We start from the raw sequence: 26,822 nt of genomic DNA on the forward strand, positions 1-26,822 counted from the left end.
TTCCCCTCAGAATCTGCACTGCCCTTTCATTCCACCATTCCCAACAGGTGTGAAAGACATCATTATTTAACATCTATGAAGTGACTAGCTTCTTCTAAGCACTGTACAGCATTAAGGGATCACAGACGGTCCCTACCTGCAGGCTCTCTATGCCGTATGATTCAAAAGGAATGGAGAGGGAAGCCGAGGGCAAGCTTTGGAACAGCTACTGCTTCACTGGTCAGTGGAAATCACTTCTTCCAAAATCATAGGATGAAACACTTGCATGTTTCAAGTCGTAGCTTGTGTGTGTAAATGTGCCGCCACAAATCTAACACCACACAAGATCACTTTCATATCACCTCACACTCTTTATCACTTGAGTCACTCCCAGCATCCTGCCACAAACCATCAAGTGCTGAATAATCTTGTGAGGAGAGTCTCCTTGTTTCATCATCACATCTTAAAAACAAGGGCGGCTACCCTTTGGCCTTTCATATCCTTGGGCTACAACATAATCCCTGACCACTGGCTGTTCTGGGGCTGATGAGAGCTGGAGTCCAACTTGCAGGACACACAGATTGGTCTTAAGTCTGTGCCTATCTGGCCAAAATGCAAACCCACTCCATGAGGAGGACAGCTACCTACTGCCTCAGTGGCTGTGGCAAGTTTCCAATACCAGGCAGCCGCCTCAGTCTGCGCATGCAGCATAGACTGTTCCTTTTTAACCAGGTCTTTGGTTGATTTGATTGACATCCTATGCCCTTTTAAAATGTGGTTAGTGGTTTTTTTGAGGGGGGTGTTATTGGGTGGCATACCTGTCAACCCTCCCTGCTGTTCCCCACTGCTATATACATAGCTGTCAACCCTCCCTGCTGTTTCCCAATGCTATAATAAGGGAATTTCCTGCAAAAAAAGGGAAAGGTTGACAGCTATGTTGGGTGGTTGTTTTTATTTTATTTATTTTGTGGTTTTATATTTTGATTTTATTCTGTGAACTGCCCTGAGACCTCTGGGTATAGGATGGTATATAAATTCAAATAGTACTGTAGTAGTAATAGTAGTAATAGAGCACCGCATGCAGAGACAGTAGCTACACTTCACAGCGTTGCCAGGACCACTTCTGTTTATGACCTATACTAAGGATCAGTATATAGTGAATAACTATTCTCTCCCCCATATTTCTGAAATCATCATAAAATATTTGAGAATTAATATTTAAAGATTTCCCATTTTAAAATTATTTCCTTACATTACAAGTTGGTATTTTAACAGCCAAAAACTGTATACATTACAATATTGCCTTGCTAGCACATTGTACCATTAAAAAACATTGCTCAAAAGAAATTACCAGTGAATTTATTAGTTCACTGGTAACTTATTCGTGTATCCAAAGCAAGAAGACTTCTGTGCAGTTCTTAAAACATCAGCAGTCTTGTACATGTTTCATTTAAAATTTAATTTAAGAAGCATTGGCTTTTATATTTTGAGTTTATTCTGTGAACTGCCCTGAGACCTCTGGGCATAGGGCGGTATATAAATTCAAATAGTAGTAGTAGTATAGTACACTAGTAGTAATAGAGCGCCGGGTTCAAGTCCACCCAGAGATAGTGGCTACACTTCACAGCGTTGCCAGGACCACTTCCCGCCCCTCCCACTTCCAGCCAATTCGCCATTGCCTGCTGTATTGACAGGCAAGAGACTCCACAGCCGCAGCAAGGAAAGGCGGTGCTGGAAGGGAGCTGCGGCTCACCCGTACCATGCCCTGCGCTGCGCAAATGTTAGCAGCGCAGCAGCGCCGCCCAGCCAAAGAAGGAAGAGCGATCAGGAGGGCGGCCGAGCCGGCAAGGGACGCGGAGCGCGGGGAAGCCCAGCCAATACCTGCGCAGGCAGCGCTCGCACACGCCTCCCAGGCGCTTCTTGCTGACGGTGTAAGCGAAGGGATCCGCGCGGTACAGCAGCTCTCCCGGCTTCACCGCCTTCGAGGAGCGCAAGCCGTTGCCTTTGCCCGGGCTGGCAAACTTCTCCATCGCCGCTTGCACAGAGCGAAAGACAGGCTCCCGGGCCCACAGGGCCCTTCCCGCCTCTTGCCCCACGTGATGCCGCTCGGTTCGCCGACGGAACCATCTTTGGTACGGGCAAGAGGCGCCCGGCTTCAGGGCGCCCCCGCCCCGCGGCGCCAAGCTCAGCAAGATGGGAAGCGCATGTGCACCCCTCCCCCGACCGGGATGTGGGCTTTAAAGAAGAAAAAAGGGCAATTAGAATTCTATCTTGCTCTTCCAGAATCACATTGGGAAATAATTCCCCAATTTAGGGCTGCAATCCGAAACGTGCTTACCTGGCGATGAACCTCATCAAATCAATGGACATTACTTCTGAGTAAACATATTCGGGATCGGGTTGCAAAAATCAGGTTTAAGCTGCCCACTGCATTAAGATATTGCCCACAAACAGTTACTATGACAGTCACCATTTCCAGATCTGTGTCGCAGCACAACCCTAACCAACATCTACTCAGAAGTAAGACATACTGAATTAATGTGGGGCTAGGAATGGAGCCTTAGTCTCAGGGTTGGCGGACTCATGAGGCAAGGTGAATGATCAGCCTCAGGTGACAGAAGGCACAGGGCTGAGCACAGCCAGCCTCCAAGAAATGTATCGCCCACTGCTGCCACTTCAACAGCTGCCACCTGCTTCTTAGAGGCCACATCTGCCACCTCCTTGGCAGCCCTCCCCATTGCCACGTCTACAGTGGCCTCTTAAGGAATAAGACCCCCCTTCTGCCCTGGTGGGTCCAAAATATAAATATACAAAATATAAAAGCAAGCAAGAAAACAATCAAAATTTTAAACAGTAAAGTGTCACAGCCCTGGAAGGACAAAGATACAGATGAGCTCTAAAAGGATAATAAATTATTAACTCATACAAAGATTCCCTTTACAAATAAGAATTAAAAATAAAAGTATTCTCCACCAGTGAGTTCCATCATACTGACAATAAAAGTTCTATAAAGTCTTAAATGATCCAGACATTTGCATATAGTGATGGCATTGAGTTACCAAGTGCCATAGGTAAAAAAAAAGTCATTTGAGCTCTGCCGTTTAGATACGTATACATTACATCCGGAAATTTTGAAGCTCGGAAAAAAACCCAGTTTTTTTCGGGGGGAAATGGAAATTTTCAAAAAAAAATTTAAAATGCTACATTAGCACTTTTTTTCTTTTCCAGATTGAAAGTCATTCTGTTAAGAAACATAAAATATAACTATGGACAATTTTAATGGGCATAAAATTAACACAACTGGCATATTAAAAATATAGTGTATCCAAACAATTATTACAAACAGAATTTACTTTTAAAATAATATTTATTTGTATTTGTAACAAATGGAGCAACAATCTCCTGAACTGTTTACTAGTTTATGTGGAACAACAACAAAAAAAAACTCCACAAAACAATTTTTAAAAATCCAGATGTAACAATTATTCATATTTCCTCTCCACAATATTTAAAAAAACATTCTCATAAAGAGAACTGAAGGAGGAAGTGGGACTAAGTTTCAATGAATGGGCATGAAATTCAATCAGAATCATTATCTGAGCTGTAATTAAGTATATACTTTCAGGCCCTTTTTGTTGCTCTATATTTTCTTCCAGTGCTTTGAGGCCTAGTGAAGAGGAACAGAACCAATGCATACCACATGCATGCAAAAACAAAACTTAAACCTTTTTCTTTTCTGGTGACAACAGCACCTCCTAAAGGAAGAAATGTATCTTAATTTATAGCAGAGGTCCCCAATAGGCTAAGTAATGCTGACCCCCTGTTTTTCAAAAGCCAAGCCAAACTTGAAAATTTTGATACCTCTTTGGTAGTTTTTGTTATGTGAATGGTGCCGTGGACCCCCTGGGGTTTGCGGACCACCAATTGGGAGCCACTGATACATAGCATTTCTTGCATTGGAGAGTTCGGTTTGTAACCTAGGACTTGCTTGTCCTCACAGAAATTAGAATAAACTGATACCATACATATTTTTTAGAAATGATTTATAAAATATATGAACCCCTTATCTTAAAATATTTTATTCATCATGTTAAAATAACATAATCTTTTTTTTATTTTTCCAATTTTTCAGAAAAAAACAAAAAAAGGCTTCAGGAAAAAAACGGAAAAAACCTGGGTTTTTTTCCAGGCCTTCACATCTCTAGGTCTGCCACAGAACTTAGTCCCCCAATCCTGGGCTTGTGGAACTTGTGCATATCAAATGTAATTTGGAAAAGAAGTATTTTGGAGACACATGAACACAGGTTTGAAGAGACACATGAGAATGGCGTCAAGTGTGCCCTCAACTGAAACTCAGTGTGGTGCAGCAACTAGAATGTTAGATTTAGAACTTGGGCATACATTCAGCTCCTCACTCAGCCACAAACTGCACTGAAAAGGCGGCAAAGAATGAGTGACTTTAGGATTGCAACATTGCAGCTTAGTTTACCTTATTGGTTGTTATGAGAATAAAATATGGGAGCTCTGAGCTCCTGGGGTGGGATAAAAATAAAATAGATTTTTAAAAAATCATCTTAATGTATTTTTGCTTACAAATGGAAAATGCAATGTTATCTTGTTTTGGATTGTTGTGACCTACAGTTTGTATTTGTCCTGGAAACAGCAAAACATCACTAATGCTTACATTAGTAGCTATTTTATTTTTATCTTTACAGTCAAGCAGAATATAAATTTTGTTAAAGATTGCCCCTTCCCTAGGTAGACTGTAAACTAGCACACATTCCAAATGACAGGCAGGTGGCACAACAACAGTTTCTCAGATTCCTTAGCTATTTCCTGCTTTCACTTTGATTCAAATATTAATATACAGAGTCAGACTAAAGAGCTACTCTACAAAAGTGGGTGTATTTAAAATAATGTAAGGTGCTAAGATGTTATTTGCTTTTTTAATGAACACCTTAATTCATCTTTGGATTTTAATAAAGTTGTTCAAAGATCTACAGGTAAAATACAAATGTTTCAACAGCCTATTTCAATACCTTCTCGTTATATATTGTTAGGCTCTGCATACTTGCATTAATAAAGCCCTCTGCCCAATGAAGATAGTGTTTTAGATTATTATCTGACCTTCAAGGATAGTTGTACAGTATAATGTTGCTCCTGTACAGTGTTCTTTGTGACTTACCAGCATGACATTGTATCATTGTCATATGAGATCATGTTGCTAAGAATAGTGTTTGCTATAGGTAACCGATTCTACTTTGCAATGCAATATGACTCCTTATTCTCAAAGGAAAATTTTCCCTCCTTAAATAATGCAACAGACATCAAAAGTTTTCTGAGCACTTTTACCAGGTTGTTAAATTAAGATTAGATTTTGCTAACCGTGTTGACTGGAGGAACTTGGTATGTATTGTAATGGATAATTCTACCATCCTTCTGCTACCCCAATCTTTCTCCCCCCAAAAACCAAGAAAATGGTTGTGGTACTTCTAACGTGAGCCATTTAAAACAAAATAGAAAATTCTTTCCAGTAGCACCTTAGAGACCAACTGAGTTTGTTCTTGGTATGAGCTTTCGTGTGCATGCACACTTCTTCAGATACCTGAAGAAGGGTTCAACTCACAATTTAAAAGGCCAGTTATCTAGGTCTTGTTTCTTGATGTTCAGCAGTACTGTACTTTTCAATATATTTTCAGCATGTTCCCTGTATTAGGACTATAATTGGTTTTATCAGCACACCCCCTCCACCTGCCTCTTCCTTCCTTCTTGCCCCCATCCCATGCAAATATGTTTTAGCGTATTTTATTTCTGAAGCATTGATCAAGCATATTAGTTGTCCCACACATTAAGGATTGCTTTGCCTGTTAGTGGTTTGCATAATGCTACTTATATAATGCTGTAAACTGGCTTGAGCACTTGGGAAAAGAGGGAAAGGAATTATTGGTAGGGTTCAGATTAATATCACAATCCTATACAAGTGTACTTGCAGCATGAGCACTTGTAGATAATGTTTTAAATTTTGTGATATTTTAATACCTTGGTTTTTTTTTAAAAAATGTAAGTCACTTTGAGAAAAACTTTTTGTACAATGCAACAAGTAAATAATAATCATAATACTCAAAAGGAAGCTCATAGTGTTCAGTGTTGCTTATTCCCAAGTAAGAGCACAGAGCTGCAGTCTTCGTTAATTGCATTTTGATAAATGTGAAAAGTTAGTAATAACTTGCAAAACTAGCCCTACTTACCTGGGAGTAAGCTCCACTGACATAAATTAGACTTACTTCAGAGCAGGTATAATTGGACTGTTAATTCCCACTGAAATCAAATGAAATTTAAGCACAGCTAACTTACAATGCAGTTCTGTACATGTCTACTCAGAAGTCATCACTGAATTCAGGTAAGTACTTTGCAGAATTGCAGCTTTAATCTGAATCCAACACACATTTTAAAGAAACAAAACAGGAGTTCAACTACTCCTTTTAAATTACTGTAACCCACCCTAGTGGACCTACTGGTGAATATTAACAATAAATTTAATCATCATCCTACATTAATTTCTTATGATTGCAGATTTCCTTGTGCAAGGAGTGTTTACAGGTCCTTCCATTTTAATAATCTCTCCTCTCCCATTTCCCAGCTTTCTTTGGCTTTATATACATTACTTCCTCAACAGCACAAACAGTATCCACAAAGAAGTTTACAGTATCTTTCCCCTGCCCCTCTATGGCAGTCAAACAAGCTAGTTCTTAGAACATGAACTTCGGGCTGTACAAGTTCCCTTCCTCTTCCTCTGCCCCAGCCCTCCAGAGCAGATTTGGGGAGGATGAAGTGGAAAAAGGGAAGAGCAAGCAAGGGGAAAGTTTTGCTGTACAGATGGAAATTTCTACACTATCAGAATTACTTAATTTGATTCTGGCTATTATATTTGAGAAATTTTCATACAGCTCTTCAAACAGCAGTGTACAAGGGCCTGGGTAGACAGGATGATACAGTTGCAAAAGAAATCAGTCTCTTGACTAGAAATAGTGTTTTATTGCATTTTTAATGAAAATATTTACATTTTTATAAATTAGTAAAAGGTTTGTGATGAGACAAACCTCTCTTAGTTTACATAGTAGTTAACATCCTGGTCAGAAAACAGGATAACAGAAGTGCATTCACTATATACTATATACATATGTTTATACAAGGCAGAGCAATTTTTGCAAACATTTTTCCATTTGGGGGCCAGTTCTAGAGTAACTCAAGTATTTGAGCACAAACCAGAAATACACATTTTCTTGCTTCTTTTGGCAAATTTTGGACAAACTGCAGAGTATGCCATGTTTGTCTTATATTCCAAAAGTAGCTCTGCTATAATACAGTACAAGGAATAAAAACAGGACTGAAAACAGTTCACTATGTTTTGAACAACAAAGGATTTTGCCTTGCACCTTAGAAAAGGCAATGACATGAAATTTCCCATGGAGGACCAATTGGGCATGTGTAAGATGTTGAATTTTCATGTCATATCACCTTCATCTGATGATTTATCAACTAAATTATCCTCACTGATAAAGAGGTTTCAGGCCACTATCATTTGCATCATAACAAGCTTCTTTTCGAAATAAACCAGTTTCAGTTTAAAAATTGATGCCCCTGCTATCCTCCAAAGAATCTTCATCATAGAGCCAGCTTTGGTCAAATTCATTAGCTTGTTCCATAATCTCAAAAAGGCTTTTGTACTGCTCTGGATATAGACTACCCGTTGTAATATTTTCTGGTATCTCCAACTGTCTCAACAATTCCTTCCCACTTTGGGAACTCCATAAACTGAAACAGAAGAAAGGCGGGGGGAGAGGGAATCGGTCACAATGGGATAGTTAAAAGATAATGCTGCTCAGTACCTTATTAAAACAAAGCCAAACTTTAACATGGATCTCATCAGATTTCATTCCTTAAAACGTCATTATTTTCCATTAATGGTTAAGATTGTGAATATAACTCCAATGGCTAAACTAATTATGCAACACAGTGTCTCTCATGAAACCCCAAAACACAAACGCTGAATTCAGTGTTTTAGTTAATGCATCACAGCTTGTTTCCAGGATGCTTTTGAGATTACATGTATACAAATGAAGACTGTCTAAAACATAAAAGGACCAATAATTAAACCTCTGGTGGTGGTTGGAACTTAAGTTTTATCAAGCACCAACCTCCCTTTTCCTATTGCTGCAATGAAAGAAATTCCAGAAGCAGCTTTTGGTATGGCACTGTGACTCCTGTTCAGAGTAAACATTCCTACCTTAGGCATGCCTAAAACAGATCTTTGTTCAGGATCCAAAGAACCAAGCAACTAGTTCTACATCCCCAAAGGGCTTTGGCCTTGTGTTTTTCATGCCAAATAACTAACCATGTTTAAATAAAAGCAGCTTTTAAATATAGTATTTGATATGGCAATGGGACGGAGGGCCTCTGCTGTTTTAAAAAATTCAAAAGTCAAACTGGCTCAGTAACCACTTGGCTGTCAGCCACTGTGCTCAGGTATCCAGCCACAAAGCTGACTAGTCTTCTCGAACTTTAGTCACACATCTAAAGATGTGCAGCACTTTGAAACTGAAGCAATATACTATTGTTCAGGTTTACGCTGTGCCATGTCCTACTAAATTCTTTTCCATGCCGGATGTCAGCTAAAGACATGGACTTTTACTTACTTTAATTTATCTATTAGTTTAGTCTTGCTTTTAGCAAGGCATTGTTTCACCATCACAACAAATATTCTTGAATTACTAGTTGTCAAGCTGTCTGTAAACAAATTCTTCCGCGGCGTCAGCCGTATTAAGCATAAGTGGTCATTCTGCAGCAGCTGCATATAACACAAAAAAATTAAACATATTAATGCAAGAATTTAATTCATGTGTCTTTTACGTGATAAGTCTTCCAGAAAGGGCAAACCAATACTGCAAGTGTATCATAGGTCCATATGTGGGGAACTCCTCATACAACAGGGGTCTCAGTTGCTCTTTCCCTCCCCCAATGAATTATGGTAATTCTTAGTTCATGTTTTATGTGGGTCTGCCCATATAAACAGTGAAATTGATGGGCATTTTTAATTGATATAAACAGGGCCATCTTAAGGATATCCGGTGCCATGGTTCAAAGATCCCTCCGGCGGCGCCCCCCCTTTCGCGCTGCCGGCAGCTTTGTGGGGCTGGAGGGGCCCAAAAATTAAAAAGTATATAAAAACCCAAACCCAGACAAGTCATGTAAAATGCAAAAATCTGCCTGGATGGGCATGCTGGCCCCAAAAAGAGGACATGACTGGGAAATCCTGGATGTATGGCAACTCTACTTTTTGTGTGTGTAATGTAAAGTTCATCAGATTTGTTCTTCCTTTGCGCAGCCACTCACAGTCACTAGGAGTTGCAGTCACATTGGGGGAAAGGGTGACCAAGAAGCCAAAGCAGAATGGTTGCCTCTCCTTGAGGGTTTTATATTCCCCACCCCTACCCAGGTTAATAGCATGAATCTGGCTGCCATTGCTGCAACTGTGCAGTCAGAACAGGTTTACTCAGTCAGTGAAGCTTCTTCAGTTCTGTAATGGTGGTGCTTACACCCAAGTAAATGTTCCCTTGATCCTTCCAATATATGTTGGGAGCAAGTCTTCTTGAATCATGAGGCTTTGCTTGTAAGTATATGTGCGCTTAGGATTGTGTAGGTTTACTCAAGAGTAAGTCTCATTGAGTGTATAGGCCTATTGCAGCATTTCAAACAGTTCTTTTGTTCATTCAGGAACAAGAGTGCAAACCTAATCCCATTTATTTGAGAGTAAACCCACTTGAATTCAGTAGGATTTACTTCTGTTCCAGTTACAGGTAGGTAGCCGTGTTGGTCTCCCATAGTCAAAACAAATCCTTCCAGTAGCACCTTAGACCAACTAAGTTTGCTCTTGGTATGACCTTTCATGTGCATGCACACTTCTTCAGATACACTGAAACAGAAGTCATCAGACCCTTATATATAGTGAGATAGTGGGGAGGGGTATTACTCAGAAGGGTGGTGGGAATGGGTGATTGGCTGATGGGTGTGGAAAACCTGTTGACAACTTAACGACTGCAATTGGTCTTACAGGAAAAGGCAAGGGGTGAGATGGCTAAAGATAGCTTTGTCATGTATAATGAGATAAGAATCCAATGTCTTTGTTCAGACCAGGTCTTTCCATGGTTTTAAGTTTGGTAATTAGTTGCAATTCAGCAACTTCTCTTTCCAGTTTATTTCTGAAATTCCTTTGTAGTAAGACAGCTACCGGTACTTTGAGATCTTGTATAGAATGTCATGGGAGACTGAAGTGTTCTCCTATTGGTTTCTCTGTCTTGTGATTCCTGATATCAGAGTTATGTCCATTTATCCTTTGGCATAGGGTTTGGCCTGTTTGTCGAATAAAGAGAGCTGAAGGGCAACCCCATTCAAACTTCTTTTCAGATCAATAAACTGGATAACACAAAGAATCATAGAATGGTACTCGTGTAATGCAGGAATCACAACTAAAGAATCCCTGACAGATCGCGATCCAGCTGCTATTACAGTTACAATTTATATTCTTTGCGCTCTCTCTTTCTCTGTGTGTGTGTGTATAAGGTTTACTCCCTGTTCCACTGGGCTGCTACTAAGCAAAATCAAACCTTCCCTGAAGTCCAATGAATGTTCGTTAGTTCACCAGTCAGGATTTTGCATAATGTGCACCAATGTTGTTTGAATCACCATATTAACCACCCCCAACCCCATTCAATAACAATGATGTGGCAAGTATTGCAAAAGTATAGCAATAAAGATGTTTTGCAACCTGGATTTTCAATGAGTGCTGCTGACGCTAGCCCTACCAATATAGATTTGTCCTACGCGAAAAACATTTAGGAGACGGAGAGCTGGTTACTCTGCTAAGTGCACAGCTGAATGAGCCTGTGTATCCCTCACTAAAAAAGCAATCTGGACAATAGTTCTGATGAATCTGAGAATGTTTGCATTCACACAGCATTTCCTTAAGCATTCAAGTATGTTTAGCTTACCACACTCTTTGGTATAGAGAGTCCACCATTTTTTGAATTAGTCAAAAATGAAGGCCAAGGTTCCTAGAAGGAAGGGAACAGTAATGCAACTTAGTATGAATATTCAACAAGGACATGCCACAGAGCCCTGGTGGTCCACAAGCCAGTTTGGGAACACCTGCTCTAGAGGTTCCCTCAACTTTCAGCAGCACCTATTCAGAGCAGCTCAAGACTGCCCGTCAGTGAAGCATGTGGTGTTCAGATCATACACGAGCACCACATGCAGCTCTTTGGCTTCTGATTAAGAATGTAAGCATTTGTACAGCAATAAGTGCTAAGGAAATGACAAAATAACTGCTTGAGAAATTATGACAAAGATCTGGGAGAATGGGATCTAAAGTGCCATAGGTAATCTTCCTTTTACACACAGGGTATTTAAATATTTGCCTCCTGTTGCATGCCTGCAAAAAAAAAAAGCTGCTCCACAAGATCAAGGGGCCCTTCTGAGTGGCATCCCTTGAAGGCACATTCTCACCTGTGTGCAGGTGGAAGCGCTTCCTGCTTACAAGCAGGTGGATGGGAGTAGTTTCTAGCCAAGTGAAACCTGGCACACTAGAAATGTCACCTAACTATTAAGAGCCATAAGAGCAGTATTAGTGCATTCATTCATTCATTCATTGCGTGTATTAAACACTCACCATACGCAGAAGCTGAATGTCACAGGCTGTTTGCCATAGTACACTTAGTGCTTGATAGATTCTTGTTTCCCCAGGCTTTGCAACAAGAGTCTGGCAAGGAAAAGAAATCAGCATTTATATTTACGCAAAATTTCTGACTTTATCATGAACAATGGAAGGCTTGATTAAAGCAGGAAGTTCCAAGTAGCATCTGAAAGTTGAATCAAGGTACATACAAGTCTCGCTTGTTCAAGGCTATATTAGAAGCACTGTTATGCCACAACAGAACTACAGTACTACCAGTATTTTCGGTCATGAGTCAAAATACGAAACTGATTGTGCTAACTCAGCATCTGTACTACTGTTTCCTTTCTTCCAAAACAGTTGCTATAGTTCTGAAGATATAATAATTGTACTTTATATATACATTTTGTATCACCTAATATTCTATTTCTGACCATCCAAGGAGAGTGTCCATCCTTTTATAGCAAAAAAAAACAGCAATATCCACTCACTCATTTTCTGGTTCTTTTAAAATGTCATCAGGAACAGAAATCAATGGAGAATCCAATATCTTAATGTACCTCAGATTGTGTACCAAGTTATCAACCCCAATTCCATTACATAAGATACCCACAAGATAACAGCAAAGAATAGAGTTCCTGCTCTTTCTAATTCAGTTCATATTTGAAATGTTGACGATTCAAAGCAAAACCAGTTCATTCACATTGGAAGGGATTAAGGGGAAGAGTGGTTTATGACAATCCTGGGGTTTATATGACAACAATGAATACAGCTCTGGGTAGTCTACAACAACTCTGCAGTACTGTATAAAAGTAGCAGATGCCTACTGCAGGTTTGGCTAAAACAGAGTACAAAAAATTTACAGAGTCAGCCAATGGTTTTACCTCTGTACCTCAAGCTGGGCTGGGAGAGAACCCTGGGGTACAGTTCACTGTTATACTCTTATTGCACATTGGAGAGCTATGGGGAGTCAGAGAAGCTTATAGTAGCCCTGTAATGTAGTCCACCATTAATACTGCAGGCCAGAGGTAGGACTGGGGCTCTTTTGGATTCCTCTTGGGGTGGAGCAAAGTTCAATTTATTTAAACTGCCCCCTCAGACCTCTCCCCAAGCCAAATCATGCCACTGCATTCAGAAGCCCCAGGTCTTACTGACTTCCAAATATTTTGAACTTTCAAATGTTGAAAAAAACAAAAACAAAACCACAACCTATCTCAGTAAGTTTTGCACATGAAGTAAGACCCAAGACTCATTTTTTAAAAAATTCACACACAAACTCCAGTCACCAGTTTTACATGCACACCAGGAATATACCAACATTTTGTTGCAGCACTCCACCTTAATGAGGTATTAGCTGAACAGATGAGTAAACCATTCCTTCAGATGAGAGATGCCATGGATTAGAAAAATTATTCGAGTTTTATGGCAAACAACACTTCTTATACCTTATTGCATCTGATAGGCAGTAGTGAAAAGCAAATAGTAAAATAAAAAAGTTCTTAGTAACAGTAAAGTGGTATATGTGACCATAATTGTGAAAAGCACTATATGCAAATGAAATCATTTACATACAAAATGGATCATTCTGGATTAACCCAATTGAAGAGGCAGGACTTGATCAGATTAAGTTTTTCAATAATTCTTGTTTGTAATCAACAGTTGGATTTTCCAGTTCCTTACCCCACACCACACTGAGTGCTTGTTGATCATTACTGCCATCCCCAATACTTGCCAGAGCTTAATTATATTCTGTGAAATTAGTCCAGAGAACCTTAACTTAATACAAGGGCTTTGTTCCTCCGAATATTTGTCAAGTACATTTCCCCCCAACTGGGATAAAATTTTCCTAACAGGCACAGAACCTCTGTTCAGAAATTGTCCACTGATATTTGGCCTACTGAAAGAGGAAGCCAAATCTTTTAGGACGGCAACCTATATTTTTCCTACTCGCATCAAAACCAAGGTTATGTTTCATTATAAATTTTAAAAATCTGCACTTATCTATTCATTGACTGTGGAACACATAATTACTACCCTTCCTGCTGCCAATACAATTTGAGAGTTATTAAAAACTTTTGTTGTTGTTCATGGAACTGACAAATACAGAAATGTTCTTTGCTTAAAAATTAAAATTAATACATCTACACAATGCATTAAAATAACTTTTACGAAGTATGTTTGATTATTTTAACACAACCACATAGCAGCTGGCCTATTATCAAGGTACCTTCTACATAAATACCTTGTATTCTTTTTCACTGACAAAGAGGTTCAGTTCTGTTCTTCCATATTTATATATAGAACTGCGTTCATATAAGGCATAGAGAAGCTTCCAAATCAGGTTCCTTTCCTTTCTTTGTGGCACAATTCCAATCACTTTTAGAGGAACATCTGTTCAGAAAATCAACCAAAATGAATGAAAAAAAATGTGTATGTGCACCGCTACTAAATAAAATAACAACCAAATAAATAAATAGACAATAGCAGAATCATTACAAAAATACCTCCCACTTCATTAATGCCTTGAATATTGCTACCCTTCATATGAGACCTCTTAAATCCTCTAGTGAGGCTTTGACATTCAAATATTAGATTGGGCTATCTCCACGGTGGCACCACAGTCATTTTTATATTTATACACAACCTTTGGATCATAATAGTTCCCAAAGCAGTTATGGAACACTCCCTTGGGAAGCAGTGGCTTTAGGCAAGCCATGAAAACTTTCCTCTTCCTAAAAAGCTTTGGAAAAACATGTTTAACAGGTACCATTTTACAATGTATTTAACTGCTGGTGTTTCATCTGAAGATAATCTGCCTCAAGCACACCAAATGGAAAAGCCAAATAGAAACAATTAAATATTGATCTGCAAATTATTTGCAGTTGATATGTACCAATTTTAAGTACCTGCTGTCCAAGGAACTGTTAAGATGCCCAAATTCTCAAAAAGTCTTTCAGAATACATAAAAGGTGGCTTCAAGGATCCAATACCCATAGGGTCCAATCTGAAAAAGTCACAATGCACCACTTCTAGCTGGCCATCTGATTTTTCCTTCAGAGACTAAACAGAAACAAATCATTAGAAGGTGAAATTAACATCTGAATTGGTTTTACTGAATGAGTCTATTAACCCATCTAGCCAAATATTGTCTACTCAGAAAGCAGCATCTCTCCAACATCTCATGCAGTGATTTTTCCAGAGCTGCTGCTCAAGACCTTTTAACAAGAGATGCTGGGATTTATCCTGTGCCTTTATCTTGGTTTAAAAAAAAAATCTTGTTTTAATTTTTTTTTTTACCATAAATTGAGTGATAGAGACATATTTGTAACCAAAAGAAAACAAAAATAATAAAGAAAAAGAACAATCAATGACTAAACTGCCAGGAAAACAATATACTTTGACAAAAATTAAATCTCTCATTTTTGTCCTTTTACAGATTTTTGTGAGAGGTCCAGGTTCTAAAGCTAAACCATCAATCATCTCATCTTTTTGTTTAGCCACAAATTTCAGACCCCCATGTACAAACCTACCTCTAAGTCAGGAACAAATGACTTATTACTCTCCAGAGCTATGACATGGGCACCAGCATTGAGTAATGTTCGGGTTAAGACTCCAGGACCTAAAATAAATAAATCCAGGGTTCAACACCAGCATTAAACACAGTTTTAGTTTAAAAGAATGACCAAGAAGAACCCAAAGGCCCGGTAAGTTAGGAAGAGAAAAATATAAATATGAATGTAAACATGCAAAACTTCTCAAGGGACTCCACTGGATTCTATCCCTTGCAACATATTATATACAAGCATAAAGAAGAAATAAAAATTGCAGGAAATGTGAATAAAAAAAACTATTGAAGGGACAACTTTTCAATAGTATAACCTTTAGCTGAAGACAACTGGAGGAAAACAATGGCCAACTTGATATACTTTGGGGTTTCTGCCAGCATACTTCTCTCTATAGCCAGCAATCACCAACAACTAATTTTTAAAAAAAGAAACTGTAGGACAACTATATTAAGAATGAAATATCTCAGGTGATATCAGACCAAGGCCCACTTAAGACTTGCATCCTGTTCTCACAGTGGCCAAACAGAAGCCACAGAGGACATGAGCGCAACAGTACTCTCCCTTGTACTCTCCAGAAGCTGACATTCAGTGGCATACTGCCTCAAATTCTGAAGGTAGTGAACAGCCATCATCACTAGTAGTAGCTACTGATAAGATTCATTTTGCATGAAACTGTCTAACCCCTTTATAAGGTTGTCAAAGTTAGTGGCCATCATGGGATAGCAGATTCCATAGTTAAACTGCAATGTGAATAAGTAGATGTCTGCTTGGAATCTTACAACATTCAGCTACATTACTGGTAGATGACCCCAGCTTCTAGTATTATAAGTGGGGGAACTGTCTCTGTACTCACTTTCTCCATATCATGCATAATTTTAATTTGCTTTTACCATGTCTCACCATACTTGCCTTTCCCCCCCTCAAAACTATGAAGTCCCAAATGTTGCAATATGCATTCATTCAATCATGATTTTGAAAGCTCTCTTTCACAGATCTTAGTTATTTCAATTAGAGAAGCCTAATTAATTGTCATCTGAAATTCCAAGAAATGCCTTGCACTGCATTCAACAGAGTTTTGAAGCTCACCTTGTAAACTTAACACTGTACTGTATGTAGTTTCTGTGGAAGATTTTGCTCATTAGTTTTACTGTTCCATTTGCCAGGAGAGCAAACTGGGGTGAGTTTCACAAGGGAAAAAGGGGAAGGAACAATGGGGCCTTAGATGCTAATGGGAGCTTCCTTAGTACTGTCTAATTAAGTAGCATAACAATCAAGATACAGAATCACAAGACAGAAAAACATTTGGTTTAAATCTAGGCTCTGAAAGTAATTGAAATACTCTTGGCAAACTCTCTGGTACGTTGCCTATATATTGGGCATGGCCCGTCGCACACAGGCAGAATGTATGCTGTGCATGCATAAGGCGCCAAGTTCATTTCCTGGCATCTCCAAGTAGGAATGGGAGAGACCCTGGTCTTAAACTCCGGGCAACCACTACCAGCTAGTGTTGTTGATGATACAGAACTAGACCAACTAAGGGTGTGACTCGGTATAATACTTTTCTCCTAGGTTCCTACATTGAAAACACCGTTTCTTTATTCTAAATCTAAAATAATTATTTGCAGGTGGTGCAATCGGTCAGTGCATCTGGGATGGCTACGGGCAGGATTCTTGCATTACAAGGGGCTGGACTAGACTAGGTGGCCCCTTGGGGTCCCTTTCAACTCTTACCAATAAGATCCCGGGGCACTGCTGGTGCAGCGAGTGATGCAGAAGCCGAAGTAACAGGTAAAGGGGGTCATGCTACTAACTGGGACCAAGCGTTTCTAACCCTCACCTGGCTCGCATTCCAGCACCACCGTCTCCTGCCCCTCGGAGCCCCTCCCGCTTTGCAGACTGGAGGCCACGGCATGTGCGAGGTCGGGGCAGGCGATGAACCTTCGCAGGGGTGGCGGGGCCCGCGTCTTCTCCGCGACCAAGCGGGCCGTTTCGGCCACCTCGGGGATCGGCAGAGGGAAGCGGGCTTTTGCCGGGCCACGGCGCTGTTCGTTCTGACCCGCCGGGCCTCGCGAAGAGAGCCGCTTCCCAGGCGACAGGCTCAGAGCCGCCAGCAGCAACGGGCGCCCTGGCAGGCCCGACGGGGCCAAGGCCGCCACCGCTACCGCCGAACGCAGCATCCCTCCCCAGTTCGGCAGCCCCGCTCGTTCAGCGACCGCACGTGGGTGACCTTGCAGGGTACGAGGCCGACCAGCATGCGCGGCACCCGGACGACTTTAGCGGCGGGGCTTGGGCTACCAGTTCCGTTTCCGGCACCGCTGTTGCTGGGGCGACGCTCTAGTCTGCCTCTTCTCCGTGGTCAGGCTCCCTTCTAGGCGTTGCTGAGCTCTGTGGTGCTCACCTTCTCGCCGTCGCCGCCGGCTGATTCTCCGGAGTCCGCAGCCGGGTCACAGGTAGCTTCGTTCGATGTCCATTCTCAGCCCAGCTGTGCCGGCGCGAGGCGGCCGCGACCTCAGGTGAGGGGAGAAGGAAGCCGGAGCTGCCATAGGGGCCGCCGGCGGGGTCCTCCTTCCTCCCGCCTCCCTTAGGGTTGCGTGTTTTTCTGCCTCCTGAAATGAAAACCCGGTTTTAAGGGCGGCGTGAGCGGGGCGAGAAGAGGGGCGGGCAAGTAATGGAGGGACGGTGTGCGTGGGGCACAGGGGGGGGGGGGCTCCTTCGCGCCACCTGGGATTTGGTGGGGCAGGGGCTGCTAGTTAGGCTGGAATGACTCGGAGGGGGGGGGGACGGCGGGAAAGACCCACCGCAGGTCTGCCCTGCGTGGTGAGAGAGTAGCAGGATCATCCTTGGGTCTATGGGGCGCCTGCCTTACTCCCCACCCCATGAACGGCCAAAGCTAGCCAGTCGCTGTATTTTGTTTCTTCGTTACCACGTCACTCTCTTGTGGATTCAATATCCTTGTTTTGAATTACGTGTGGGTTTTGCGTGCCGGCTGTTAAGCCTGTTCCGAACAGCGCCGTGCACGCTGTGCTCTCCCCTTGCTTCGCCACGCTTCAGTCTCATACTTCCTCTAAGGGAGCTCGGGGTGGGCAAGCTTTGGAGTTGTTGCCGGGTTGTTGTTTGTTTTTAAGCCAACCGTGATCTGGTTGTTGCAAGGTTACCTGCTCGACTTCAGAGCGGAGCGAGAATACAGCTTTGGTCCACCTGGCCCAGTGACCTGTCTCTGGAAAGCGCAGAAGTCTAGTCTAAATGAACGTGTTTGTAAAACACACAAGCACAATCGTGTGTTCGTGTCTGAATGCAATTTTGCATGCTTTCCCCTAAATTGGGATGTTGCTGTGTAAGTAATATTTTGGGGGGGAGGGGGAAACGAACCACATGAGGAATAATAAGAGTGTTGTAATAATTACTTCCCCCTTATTTTAAAGATCTATGCATAACCATCTGCCTTCTCTTGGGCTTTGGTTCTGTTGATATTCCCCTATTTATCAGATGAATGTAAGGGGTTGAAATAAAACTAGACAGGTCAGTGAGGTGCCGTAGTGACTAAGTGTTTACAATACTCAAGTACATTCCTAAACATAGTACTGTATACATTCCTGACCATTGTGTCCCTTCAGGGTTGCCTGTGAGCTGCCCAGATCACTGTGTTTTATTACTCTAGCATCAGACCGTCAAATGTTGCTGTAGGCTAATGGGCCAAAGGGTTTGGTTTTTTTAGAAGAGGCTTTAAATTTGGATCAAAAAAGGAAAAAAAAAGTTCCAAGACTGGTAATAATCTGTCAGATAAAAATATGAGAAGGTGCATAGATGGCATCTGGAACTAAGTATACCCTCTTATCTAATCAAATTTTGGTGTTCTCAGTTGAGGATTTCCTTTAAGAGCTATGCAGCTTGATAGTTGGAGTGATATTTCATATAAACAAAAGATGGCTGGTCGTTTGTTTCCTTTTTATTTGCTTTTTTCCTCTTGAATGGAAAGCTTTGTTTTGATCTTTATTGCACAAAATGTACTCATCATATATCATTTTAAATTAGATTTCTTTGCAACAGGATATTGATAATGAAAGTTGTGCCAACCAGTTGCTCAACTGCATGAGTATAGTAGTCTTACTTGATTTTGTGTTATGCAGAAAGTGTAGTCAGATTCACAGTTAATATCAATTGTTTGATTCATATTAGCAGCCTTCTAAATGCTGGCTAAATATTTGCTTTTCTGCCTCTCTCTTTCCTCCAAATAGTTGATTTATTCCTGTATCCATACAGTTGGCATAGTTTCCAAAAGAACTATCCTTTTTTTCCTTTGCCTGCTTGAAGTAGTAGTAGGCTGGGATCCAAAGAATGCTGGCAGCTGATTTTCCATGCCCAATTAAGTTTTCAGACTTGTGTTTCTTAAAGAAAAGCATACTCTGCCATCAGTGTCACACAGCTACCCCCTTTAGCAACTGGGGAAAGTTTTAAAGCTGTTTATGATGTGGCATGTATATTCTGATTGAAATTCAAAGTTCTCAAGTAAAAAAAAAAGCAAAAAACTATATCTATTTTCCTTTCTTACACTGAGATAGACAAGTAATGCATATATTCCAAATAAGATCAGTCTCACTGTACTAATAAATGTTTAATTTGTAACATGCCTTGAGGAAATTGGTTTTAGATTAACTCTGTCCTATCTAGCAAGACAGCCTATCCCCTTGACTTGAATAAATTTCAAGCCTTACCATTTCTATAAAGGCCTATGCTCTGCACATTTTGATAATCACTCACAAAAACTTATTAAAATAAAACCCAACAAGCCTGTTACTGTTAGTCAATAGAATTTTTTAGGCTTTCTGTCAGTAATTGTGATGATTGAGTTTGTTTCTGTACAGCACTTGTTATATACAGAACTGTTTTTAGAAATGAATGCAAATTCTTTGTAAATGGACTGTTGTTCAGAACCCATCTCTTCGATATCTAAAGGTCAGAAGATTCACACAGATGTACCAAGAGGATGAATTATCTCCCTCTATGTTAAGCAATAAAAATTAATTAGTATTGTATTCTGGAAGTTCTGCATTTCATTTGGTTAGTTTTCAAGGCTGTCCCTTCTAGGTAGCACCCAAGTGTACTAGCATTTCTTATAAGATATATTTTAATTTACATTATTTCCTCCCTCTTTTTTCTCTTTTGGCAGAATGAACAGATACCTGACAGCTCTGTATTAATTCTTTGTTGCCTAAAAGCATCTCCTTTCCCTTGCAATACCTTTGAGAACCGTTTTGAAAAATGGTAAGTACTGTTCTCTGGTTTAGAAAGAACAAGACTCAAGGCAATGGTAAACATGCTCGTATATTTTAAATATTAAAATCAGTTGAACATTTTTTCTTATTTTTTGAAAATATTGTAATTGCACATATGAAATTAGAGAGATTAATAGTAATTTCTATGAAATTTATTTTGCACAGCGCTTTATACCGACTTTTGCCAACATCTAAAACTGTAGGAAGTAATTCAAGGGGGAAATCATTTTGATACTTAAGATTTATCTCAGGCTTCCTCAACCTCAGCCCTTTAGATGTTTTGAGACTACAATTCCCATCATCCCTGACCACTGGTCCTGCTAGCTAGGGGATCATGGGAGTTGTAGGCCAGAAACATCTGGAGTGCCGAGGTTGATGAAGCCTGATTTATCTTATGTAAGTAAGGATTATTCAATTAACCTATTATTATGTTATACGTATGCAAGATATAAGTAATTGTAAAGTATGGAAGCTGTTAGAACTGTAAGCCCTGGAAACTCTTTAACTAGGGAACTGCTGGTACTTAGGATCGAACATTCCTCCATATCACCTCTCTCTTTAGGACTGGGGTTTGGCACTAGCCCTAAACATGCATTAGGGGACCACATTCTTTTTTATTATCACATATTTGCATGCTGCTGCTGCTGCCGCTGCTGCTGGCCTCCTGGGTTTCAAGCACTTCCACCAGTAGTTTCTCCACTCAATTGGTCATTCCTTTCCCTAATCCTCTGTACATTTTCCCTTCTTACCGATAGACTTTAGCCATGCAGTGAAGCTCTCATGGTGTAAAACTCATCAGTTCCATTCCTTGTCTTGTTCCCAGCTTCTCCAAGGGCCTCTTAGATCTCTCTCTCTTTCTTTCTCTGCTTTAGCAGCTGTGCATGCTACACCCTGCCCTGCCTATTGAGGCTGCATTCCTGGAACTGACCTCAACTTGACTTCTCGAGTAGAAATCACTAAGTATATTTGATATGTCTTTCTTACTTGGGATGATCTACCCAGGAAAGTAGCATCTGCCCTGATTTTTCACGGAGGCACTGATCCACCAACATGACAGAGCCAAAGATATAAAATGTTTGTGACTGAAAAACTGTGTGCTACAATTATTCATTTTAAAACATTGGCATGCGTTACACTGTGTACTCGTGGTGTTATGATACCTCATGGAGAGAATTTGTAACAGTAATAATCAAAATATCTGACATTGATTATGTCTAGGCCATGTGACTTTAGTTGCAAACCTTCCACCTCCTATCCTTTTATCCAAGGAGCCTAGTTTACATGCTAGTCCCACCCTGCACCTTAGTCTATAACAACCCTGTAAGATTGGTTGAGTTAGAGACTAACCCAAGGTCACACACATTGAACTTCATGGCTAAGTTGGAATTTGAACCTGGGTATCCCCGGCACTAGCTTGGCACTCTTAACTACCATACCATGCTGGTGATGAAAATTGTCGTTTGTTATCAGAGGTGGAACATGGGACTTGATATTTGTGTGCATAGGAAGGCCTAAAGTCTGATCCTAAAGGCAGACCCTTAATTTTCTGAAAATCAGGATCAAGAAGTTCTGTCTACAAAATCTTTCTACAAAATGGTTCATCCCAACCCTGTATAGTAGTAGTAAATCTGTGCCTCATGAAGTATGATGAAAATATAGACTTGGATCCTAATTGTTCTTTCTGTGACTGGTAGACTTTGCATGTAGTGGAGGATCTCCCTGGCAGAAAAGAGGAGGCCATTTTTGGCTGTTTTTACTTCAAACTGGAAAATGCTTTCAAGAGGGAAGGCGAAATGAGCACAGGAAGTCCCCCATTCTACTGGTGAGAGTGTTCTGTGAGCAGAACTTTGATCACATCAGTGGAAGCCATGGTATTTTAGAACCTTTGAAGCATGAGAAACAACCCACCCTTCTAAGATTCAGGTCTGTTGACATACATTGGATTGCTCTGTAATAGTGTGTTCAATAATAATTTATAAGATAAGGTATAAGATTTCTTTATTGTCATTGTACAAGTACAATGAAATTGGATGAAAAATTTGTATACGTGTTCAGAAAAACAGATGGGCACTCTTTAGAAATGAAAATAAATACTTAGCCAGAAGGAAGGTCAGTATTTGCTATTGCAAACAACACTTTATTTACTGAAACCATATGTCATGGCTTTTGAGAATGGATAAATTATAGTCTAAACAAAACAGTAGGGAATCAATAATGGTTTCAATTGTGCATCAATAGAAATTTAAATTATTATTTTTTTAAACTGAAACTTGGAGATAATACATGATCCCCAGATAATAAAGGCAAAGCTCTAGATCCTGTTAAGTGTAAAATGTTAATACTGAAAGAAAAGAAAATGGTATCTTTGAAGAAGATTGATTTTGGTATGCAGGTTCCTGAACTATCAGAGCACTTCATCAAACAAAATGAAAAGATACATCATTTTCAGCTATATATGAAGCAAGTTTATATCCCAATGCAAATATCACTGGTCATATAATTTAATAATAGGGTTGCTACTTCTTACATCAGACAACTGTACATTGTCCTTTACATTTAAAGTTGAAGCAGCAAAAAAGGCAGCAACTGTTCTTCCACAGCCATAACTCCTTCATCCCTCACCTGCTTTGCAGTCATTTTTTGTTACAAAGATGCTCAGTTCAACTGGCACTTTGCATATGCCCTAAAACACCTTTAGCTTCACAGGTGACTGAAATGAGCAAGACCAAAAAAGCAAATCTGGTTGCACATTGGCTGTCCTCATTTATAGTTGATAAGTCTTTGGACTGGGATGAGCAAGAACTGCAAATGCATGCTAAAGCTTATCTGTGCATCTGATCAGTGTGCTAGCTGCTGATACAAGTATCCAACTCTATTTTGAACATTAATTAGCCCACATAAAACAGAAATCTCCTTCCAACTGGCACAGCCCTACTGGTGACTTTAATTGGTGTAAAGTTATGTTTCTCTACCTCTTTGTTTTGCATGTGGGACGGCCTTGTCATGCATGTTGAAACGTGGTATGGGCTTGGGACTATCTGTTGTGATTGACACACGACATTCACCTTTGCCAAATCATACTGGCTTTATCTCAGTCCAATCTTCCATCTCAGAAACAAAATTCTTTATTTCATTTAAATATTACATTATTAAGTCTTTCTTTGTCCTCTTGTCACTTAAGCTGTTCCACATTTTGCTGAAGTGTGCTCTTTTCCTTGCCTCTCTTCTATGTTTGTTATGTTCTTCGGGTTAGTCAGATCACACAGTGCAGGCCTCAAGAACAACAAATGGAAGTACCTTTGTTCCATCCCCCCAGATCATCACCAGTATTCTCAAAGTTTGCCTTTCAGTAACTGTAGACTTGTGCCTCTAGCTGCTCTGGCAACTTTCGTTTATCCCTATGATTCCAAATCCTTGGATCATGCTGAAAATCTGGAAACCTGCTCTGTTTCTCTCTCTCCCTCTCCTAATGTGTAATTATTAGTGTTTCGCTCCTTCCATTTCTGTGCCAATTTCTTAAGTCTAACTATCTTTCTGCTCTCACATGGTGCAAGCCTGTGTCTTTTGCAATCAGGCATTCTCCAGGTGTGTCTAATTCCACTTCCTGTTTCCTGCAGCAGTAAGACTTCTCCACCCTATTTCTGTCCTCTTTGTGAGAAGCAATGTTAGCAGACAAAGGGTAACCATGTACTCTTCAGTCATAGGCACCAACACCTAGTTTCAGTGCCTCAAATATTTTTTTGAGGGGGCTGGGCCCCCTCAGTATCAAAGGACGTTGCATGCGCAGACACCTCAAACCTTCTGGAGAAGCTGGTGCCTCTGTTCTCAGTAATTACTCATTTCACTCTTTAAAACCAGGTCTTCTGTCATGTGTTTCCCCATCTCTGCCCCCATGGTCCTGCACAAGTATCCCACACAGGAGAAGGCCTGGAGTTACATTATGCTGCCACTCTTGATTAAATGATTGGGAGCAGACCATAGAATGACAATGCTGCTCCTTCATGAATTCTCATCTTCTTCCCTTGTTCGTTGTATAGCATTGTGTCTGCATCAGTGATAATATATGCATCAATGATCTGCAGAACTTAGACTTTTACAAGTGTCATGCAGTTTCTGTACTGCGTTCATTAGGTATCACACCTTACTTTGGAACTCCTAACTGACATTAGGCCGGTGCCATTGTTGTATTCTTTAGATGCTTGCTGAAAATATTTGTGTTTCGACCAGCGTGTTCAGACACATGATTGGTTGCATTCGTTTGTTTATAAGCTGCATTTTGATTTTTAAAGGCGTTTAGAATGGAGTATAACATGAGAATAAAATGTTTCACTGTGTTTGATTGTTTTTAGACGTTTTTATTACAAATATATTTGCTGCCTTTTGGAGGGAAGGGTAGGATGTAAATTTGATAGATAGATAAAGAATTATGTTTGAAGATCATATGATTTTAATAGATGAACAACTTACACGTTGCACAGTTAGCATAAAATATATTGCTGCATATTTTCTACATTTTGAAGGGAGCTCAGAATTTGTATGTTCAGTTCAAGCTCAGGAGAAAGGGGAGTGAAGAAATAAGGAGCTTGCTTCCCAAAGAGCTCACAGAGCAGTATTTGTACTCTCAGCACATTATTTTGTGGAGAGAAAACATCCAGCTGACATAAACAGTCAAGAGGTTAGATTAAGGAGATTTTCTGATAGTGAGCATACTCACTAATGAGATTGTACATAACACAATCATCTCATGATGAGAGAAACTACTAATGAGGCCACATTGTGGGGTAGTTGCACTGAGTGGCAATTATCTCTGTTGGAAAGTTGGGCTGGAAAGAGATTTTGCATCCTAAATACTTCTTTTTCCTCTGTCTCTTTCCCGTACCCCTTAGCAAAAAAATCTGGAGTAATTCCCATTGAATGTCTCTGTCTTTATAATGATGCTCTTGGTTTATTGATTGTTGAGAATTATTCTTAATTTTACAAAGGTGGCATTGTGTGTTTTTATATTATTATTATTATTAAACCAGTGCAAATATTGTATGCTTCATTTATGTAGTGCACTTCATTTTGTAGTACACATGTTGTGCAATTTAGTATAAATGAGACCTTATGGGTTAATTGTATTTCAGATTATTAGCCAGAATAATCTGATATTTCCCTCCTAAATCTCTTAACCAGAAGTATTAGGCTAAGCCTGTTGAATATATAAGGATTAACTTGTGTATAGTTTTACCTTAATTTCTTTATGTGTAAAATAGGGACAGCGCTTGGTTTTTGTGGTCTTTAATCCGCATATGAAACAACAGATGTCAAATGTTAGTCAAGCTTCAGCAGTTTTGCCATGCAGCTGAGAGACCAAGAGCCAGATGTTTATTTCTCTCCTCATATACTCTCTTGTGGTTCCTTAGCTTAATCTGGGTTCAGAATGCAAAATTTCCTTAAATCCTTTGTGCACTTTAATCCATAATCAAGCTATTCTTGTTCGTATAAAAGTGTTGATAAGAGAGAAGGAGTTAAAGTATTTGTTTTAGTGAAACACCCTTAATTGCAGGCCTCCTCAGAATACAGTATCAACCCTGACCCCAATAGATCATTATTTTTCTTCCATCATTTGAAAATATGAAATAGCCAGTAATAAAAAACCAACCCTGCCTTTTACAGAGCATTATAATGACTGATATTGTGGGGTTTAATTCTTCAGGGTGCAATGAAGAACTGTTTAGTATAATTAGGCTAAAACAGAAAAAGGTTCATGCCACATTGCAACCATTCAAAATATCAGAAAGTAATGAGCAAGTTTTTGAGAACTTGTCTTCAGATTAGATGTGAAGGGCAGGAAGGGAGAGGATACTGGTGGGTGAGATTTTTTAAAAGCCCAGTCTGCAAATCTGCAGCCATTTTACTATGGAATAGAGATGTTCTGCAGTCTAAAATAGGCTGGATCATTCCCAATGCAAAAAAAAGTCTTGAGTTGCAGCTACTTATTTTATTTATTTTATTACTAGATTTATATGGCCACGCAACAACACATGTTACCTGGGCGGTTTTACAAATAATTAAAATAATATTTTAAAACCTACCAAATGCAGGGTGGAAATCTTTCTGGTACAGTACAAGTTACACATTAAAATGCAACTGATGCAGTGAGATATTTGTTTAAAATGCTACTTGTTTAAAACGTCTTTGTGAATCAAAACCCTTCACCTGGCAGCAGGGTCAGCCCTTTCATAAGTCACATTGAGCCGTGTTCTGTAGTCGGTGAACATGCCCTCTCATATA

At 40.1% G+C, this 26,822-nt stretch overlaps 3 protein-coding genes across 7 annotated transcripts in view; 1 reads left to right on the forward strand and 2 right to left on the reverse strand.

Moving 5' to 3' along the window:
* Positions 1 to 2,080, reverse strand: part of SMYD3 (SET and MYND domain containing 3) — a 337,315-nt gene extending 335,235 nt beyond the window's left edge. For all 3 annotated transcript variants that reach the window (XM_033144391.1, XM_033144390.1, XM_033144393.1), the window contains exon 1: positions 1,861 to 2,080. In XM_033144391.1, the coding sequence (XP_033000282.1) occupies positions 1,861 to 2,009 (149 nt within the window). In that variant the 5' untranslated portion in view covers positions 2,010 to 2,080. The remainder of the gene's footprint in view (positions 1 to 1,860) is intronic.
* A 4,914-nt stretch (positions 2,081 to 6,994) lies between these two features.
* TFB2M (transcription factor B2, mitochondrial) lies at positions 6,995 to 17,470 on the reverse strand. Its single transcript, XM_033144398.1, has 8 exons — positions 17,111 to 17,470; positions 15,238 to 15,326; positions 14,614 to 14,767; positions 13,950 to 14,098; positions 11,705 to 11,794; positions 11,028 to 11,090; positions 8,676 to 8,827; positions 6,995 to 7,794 (listed from the first exon to the last, which is right to left on the reverse strand). Exons 1-8 carry the CDS (start codon positions 17,448 to 17,450, stop codon positions 7,605 to 7,607), a joined length of 1,227 nt encoding a protein of 408 aa, XP_033000289.1. The 5' UTR covers positions 17,451 to 17,470; the 3' UTR covers positions 6,995 to 7,604.
* A 119-nt stretch (positions 17,471 to 17,589) lies between these two features.
* The window catches only part of CNST (consortin, connexin sorting protein), a 37,809-nt gene continuing 28,576 nt past the window's right edge, over positions 17,590 to 26,822 (forward strand). Inside the window, exons 1-2 of one of the 3 annotated variants that reach the window (XM_033144397.1) lie at positions 17,590 to 17,786; positions 20,441 to 20,535. The gene's annotated coding sequence lies outside the window, so the exon portion shown is untranslated. The remainder of the gene's footprint in view (positions 17,787 to 20,440; positions 20,536 to 26,822) is intronic. The other 2 variants (XM_033144395.1, XM_033144396.1) reach the window with 2 other exon arrangements.

The sequence above is a fragment of the Lacerta agilis genome, chromosome 3, assembly GCF_009819535.1.
Source record: "Lacerta agilis isolate rLacAgi1 chromosome 3, rLacAgi1.pri, whole genome shotgun sequence".
Classification (NCBI taxonomy): domain Eukaryota; kingdom Metazoa; phylum Chordata; class Lepidosauria; order Squamata; family Lacertidae; genus Lacerta; species Lacerta agilis.

Excerpts from the sequence above, each read along its gene's own strand:
- TFB2M (XM_033144398.1), bottom strand. The coding sequence starts at position 17,450 with ATGCTGCGTTCGGCGGTAGCGGTGGCGGCCTTGGCCCCGTCGGGCCTG. Across the intron at positions 11,795-13,949 it reads TCAGTGAAAAAGAATACAAG|ACTCTTGTTGCAAAGCCTGG; the intron begins GTATTTATGTAG and ends TTTCCTTGCCAG. Across the intron at positions 11,091-11,704 it reads ACATTCAGCTTCTGCGTATG|GAACCTTGGCCTTCATTTTT; the intron begins GTGAGTGTTTAA and ends CCTTCCTTCTAG.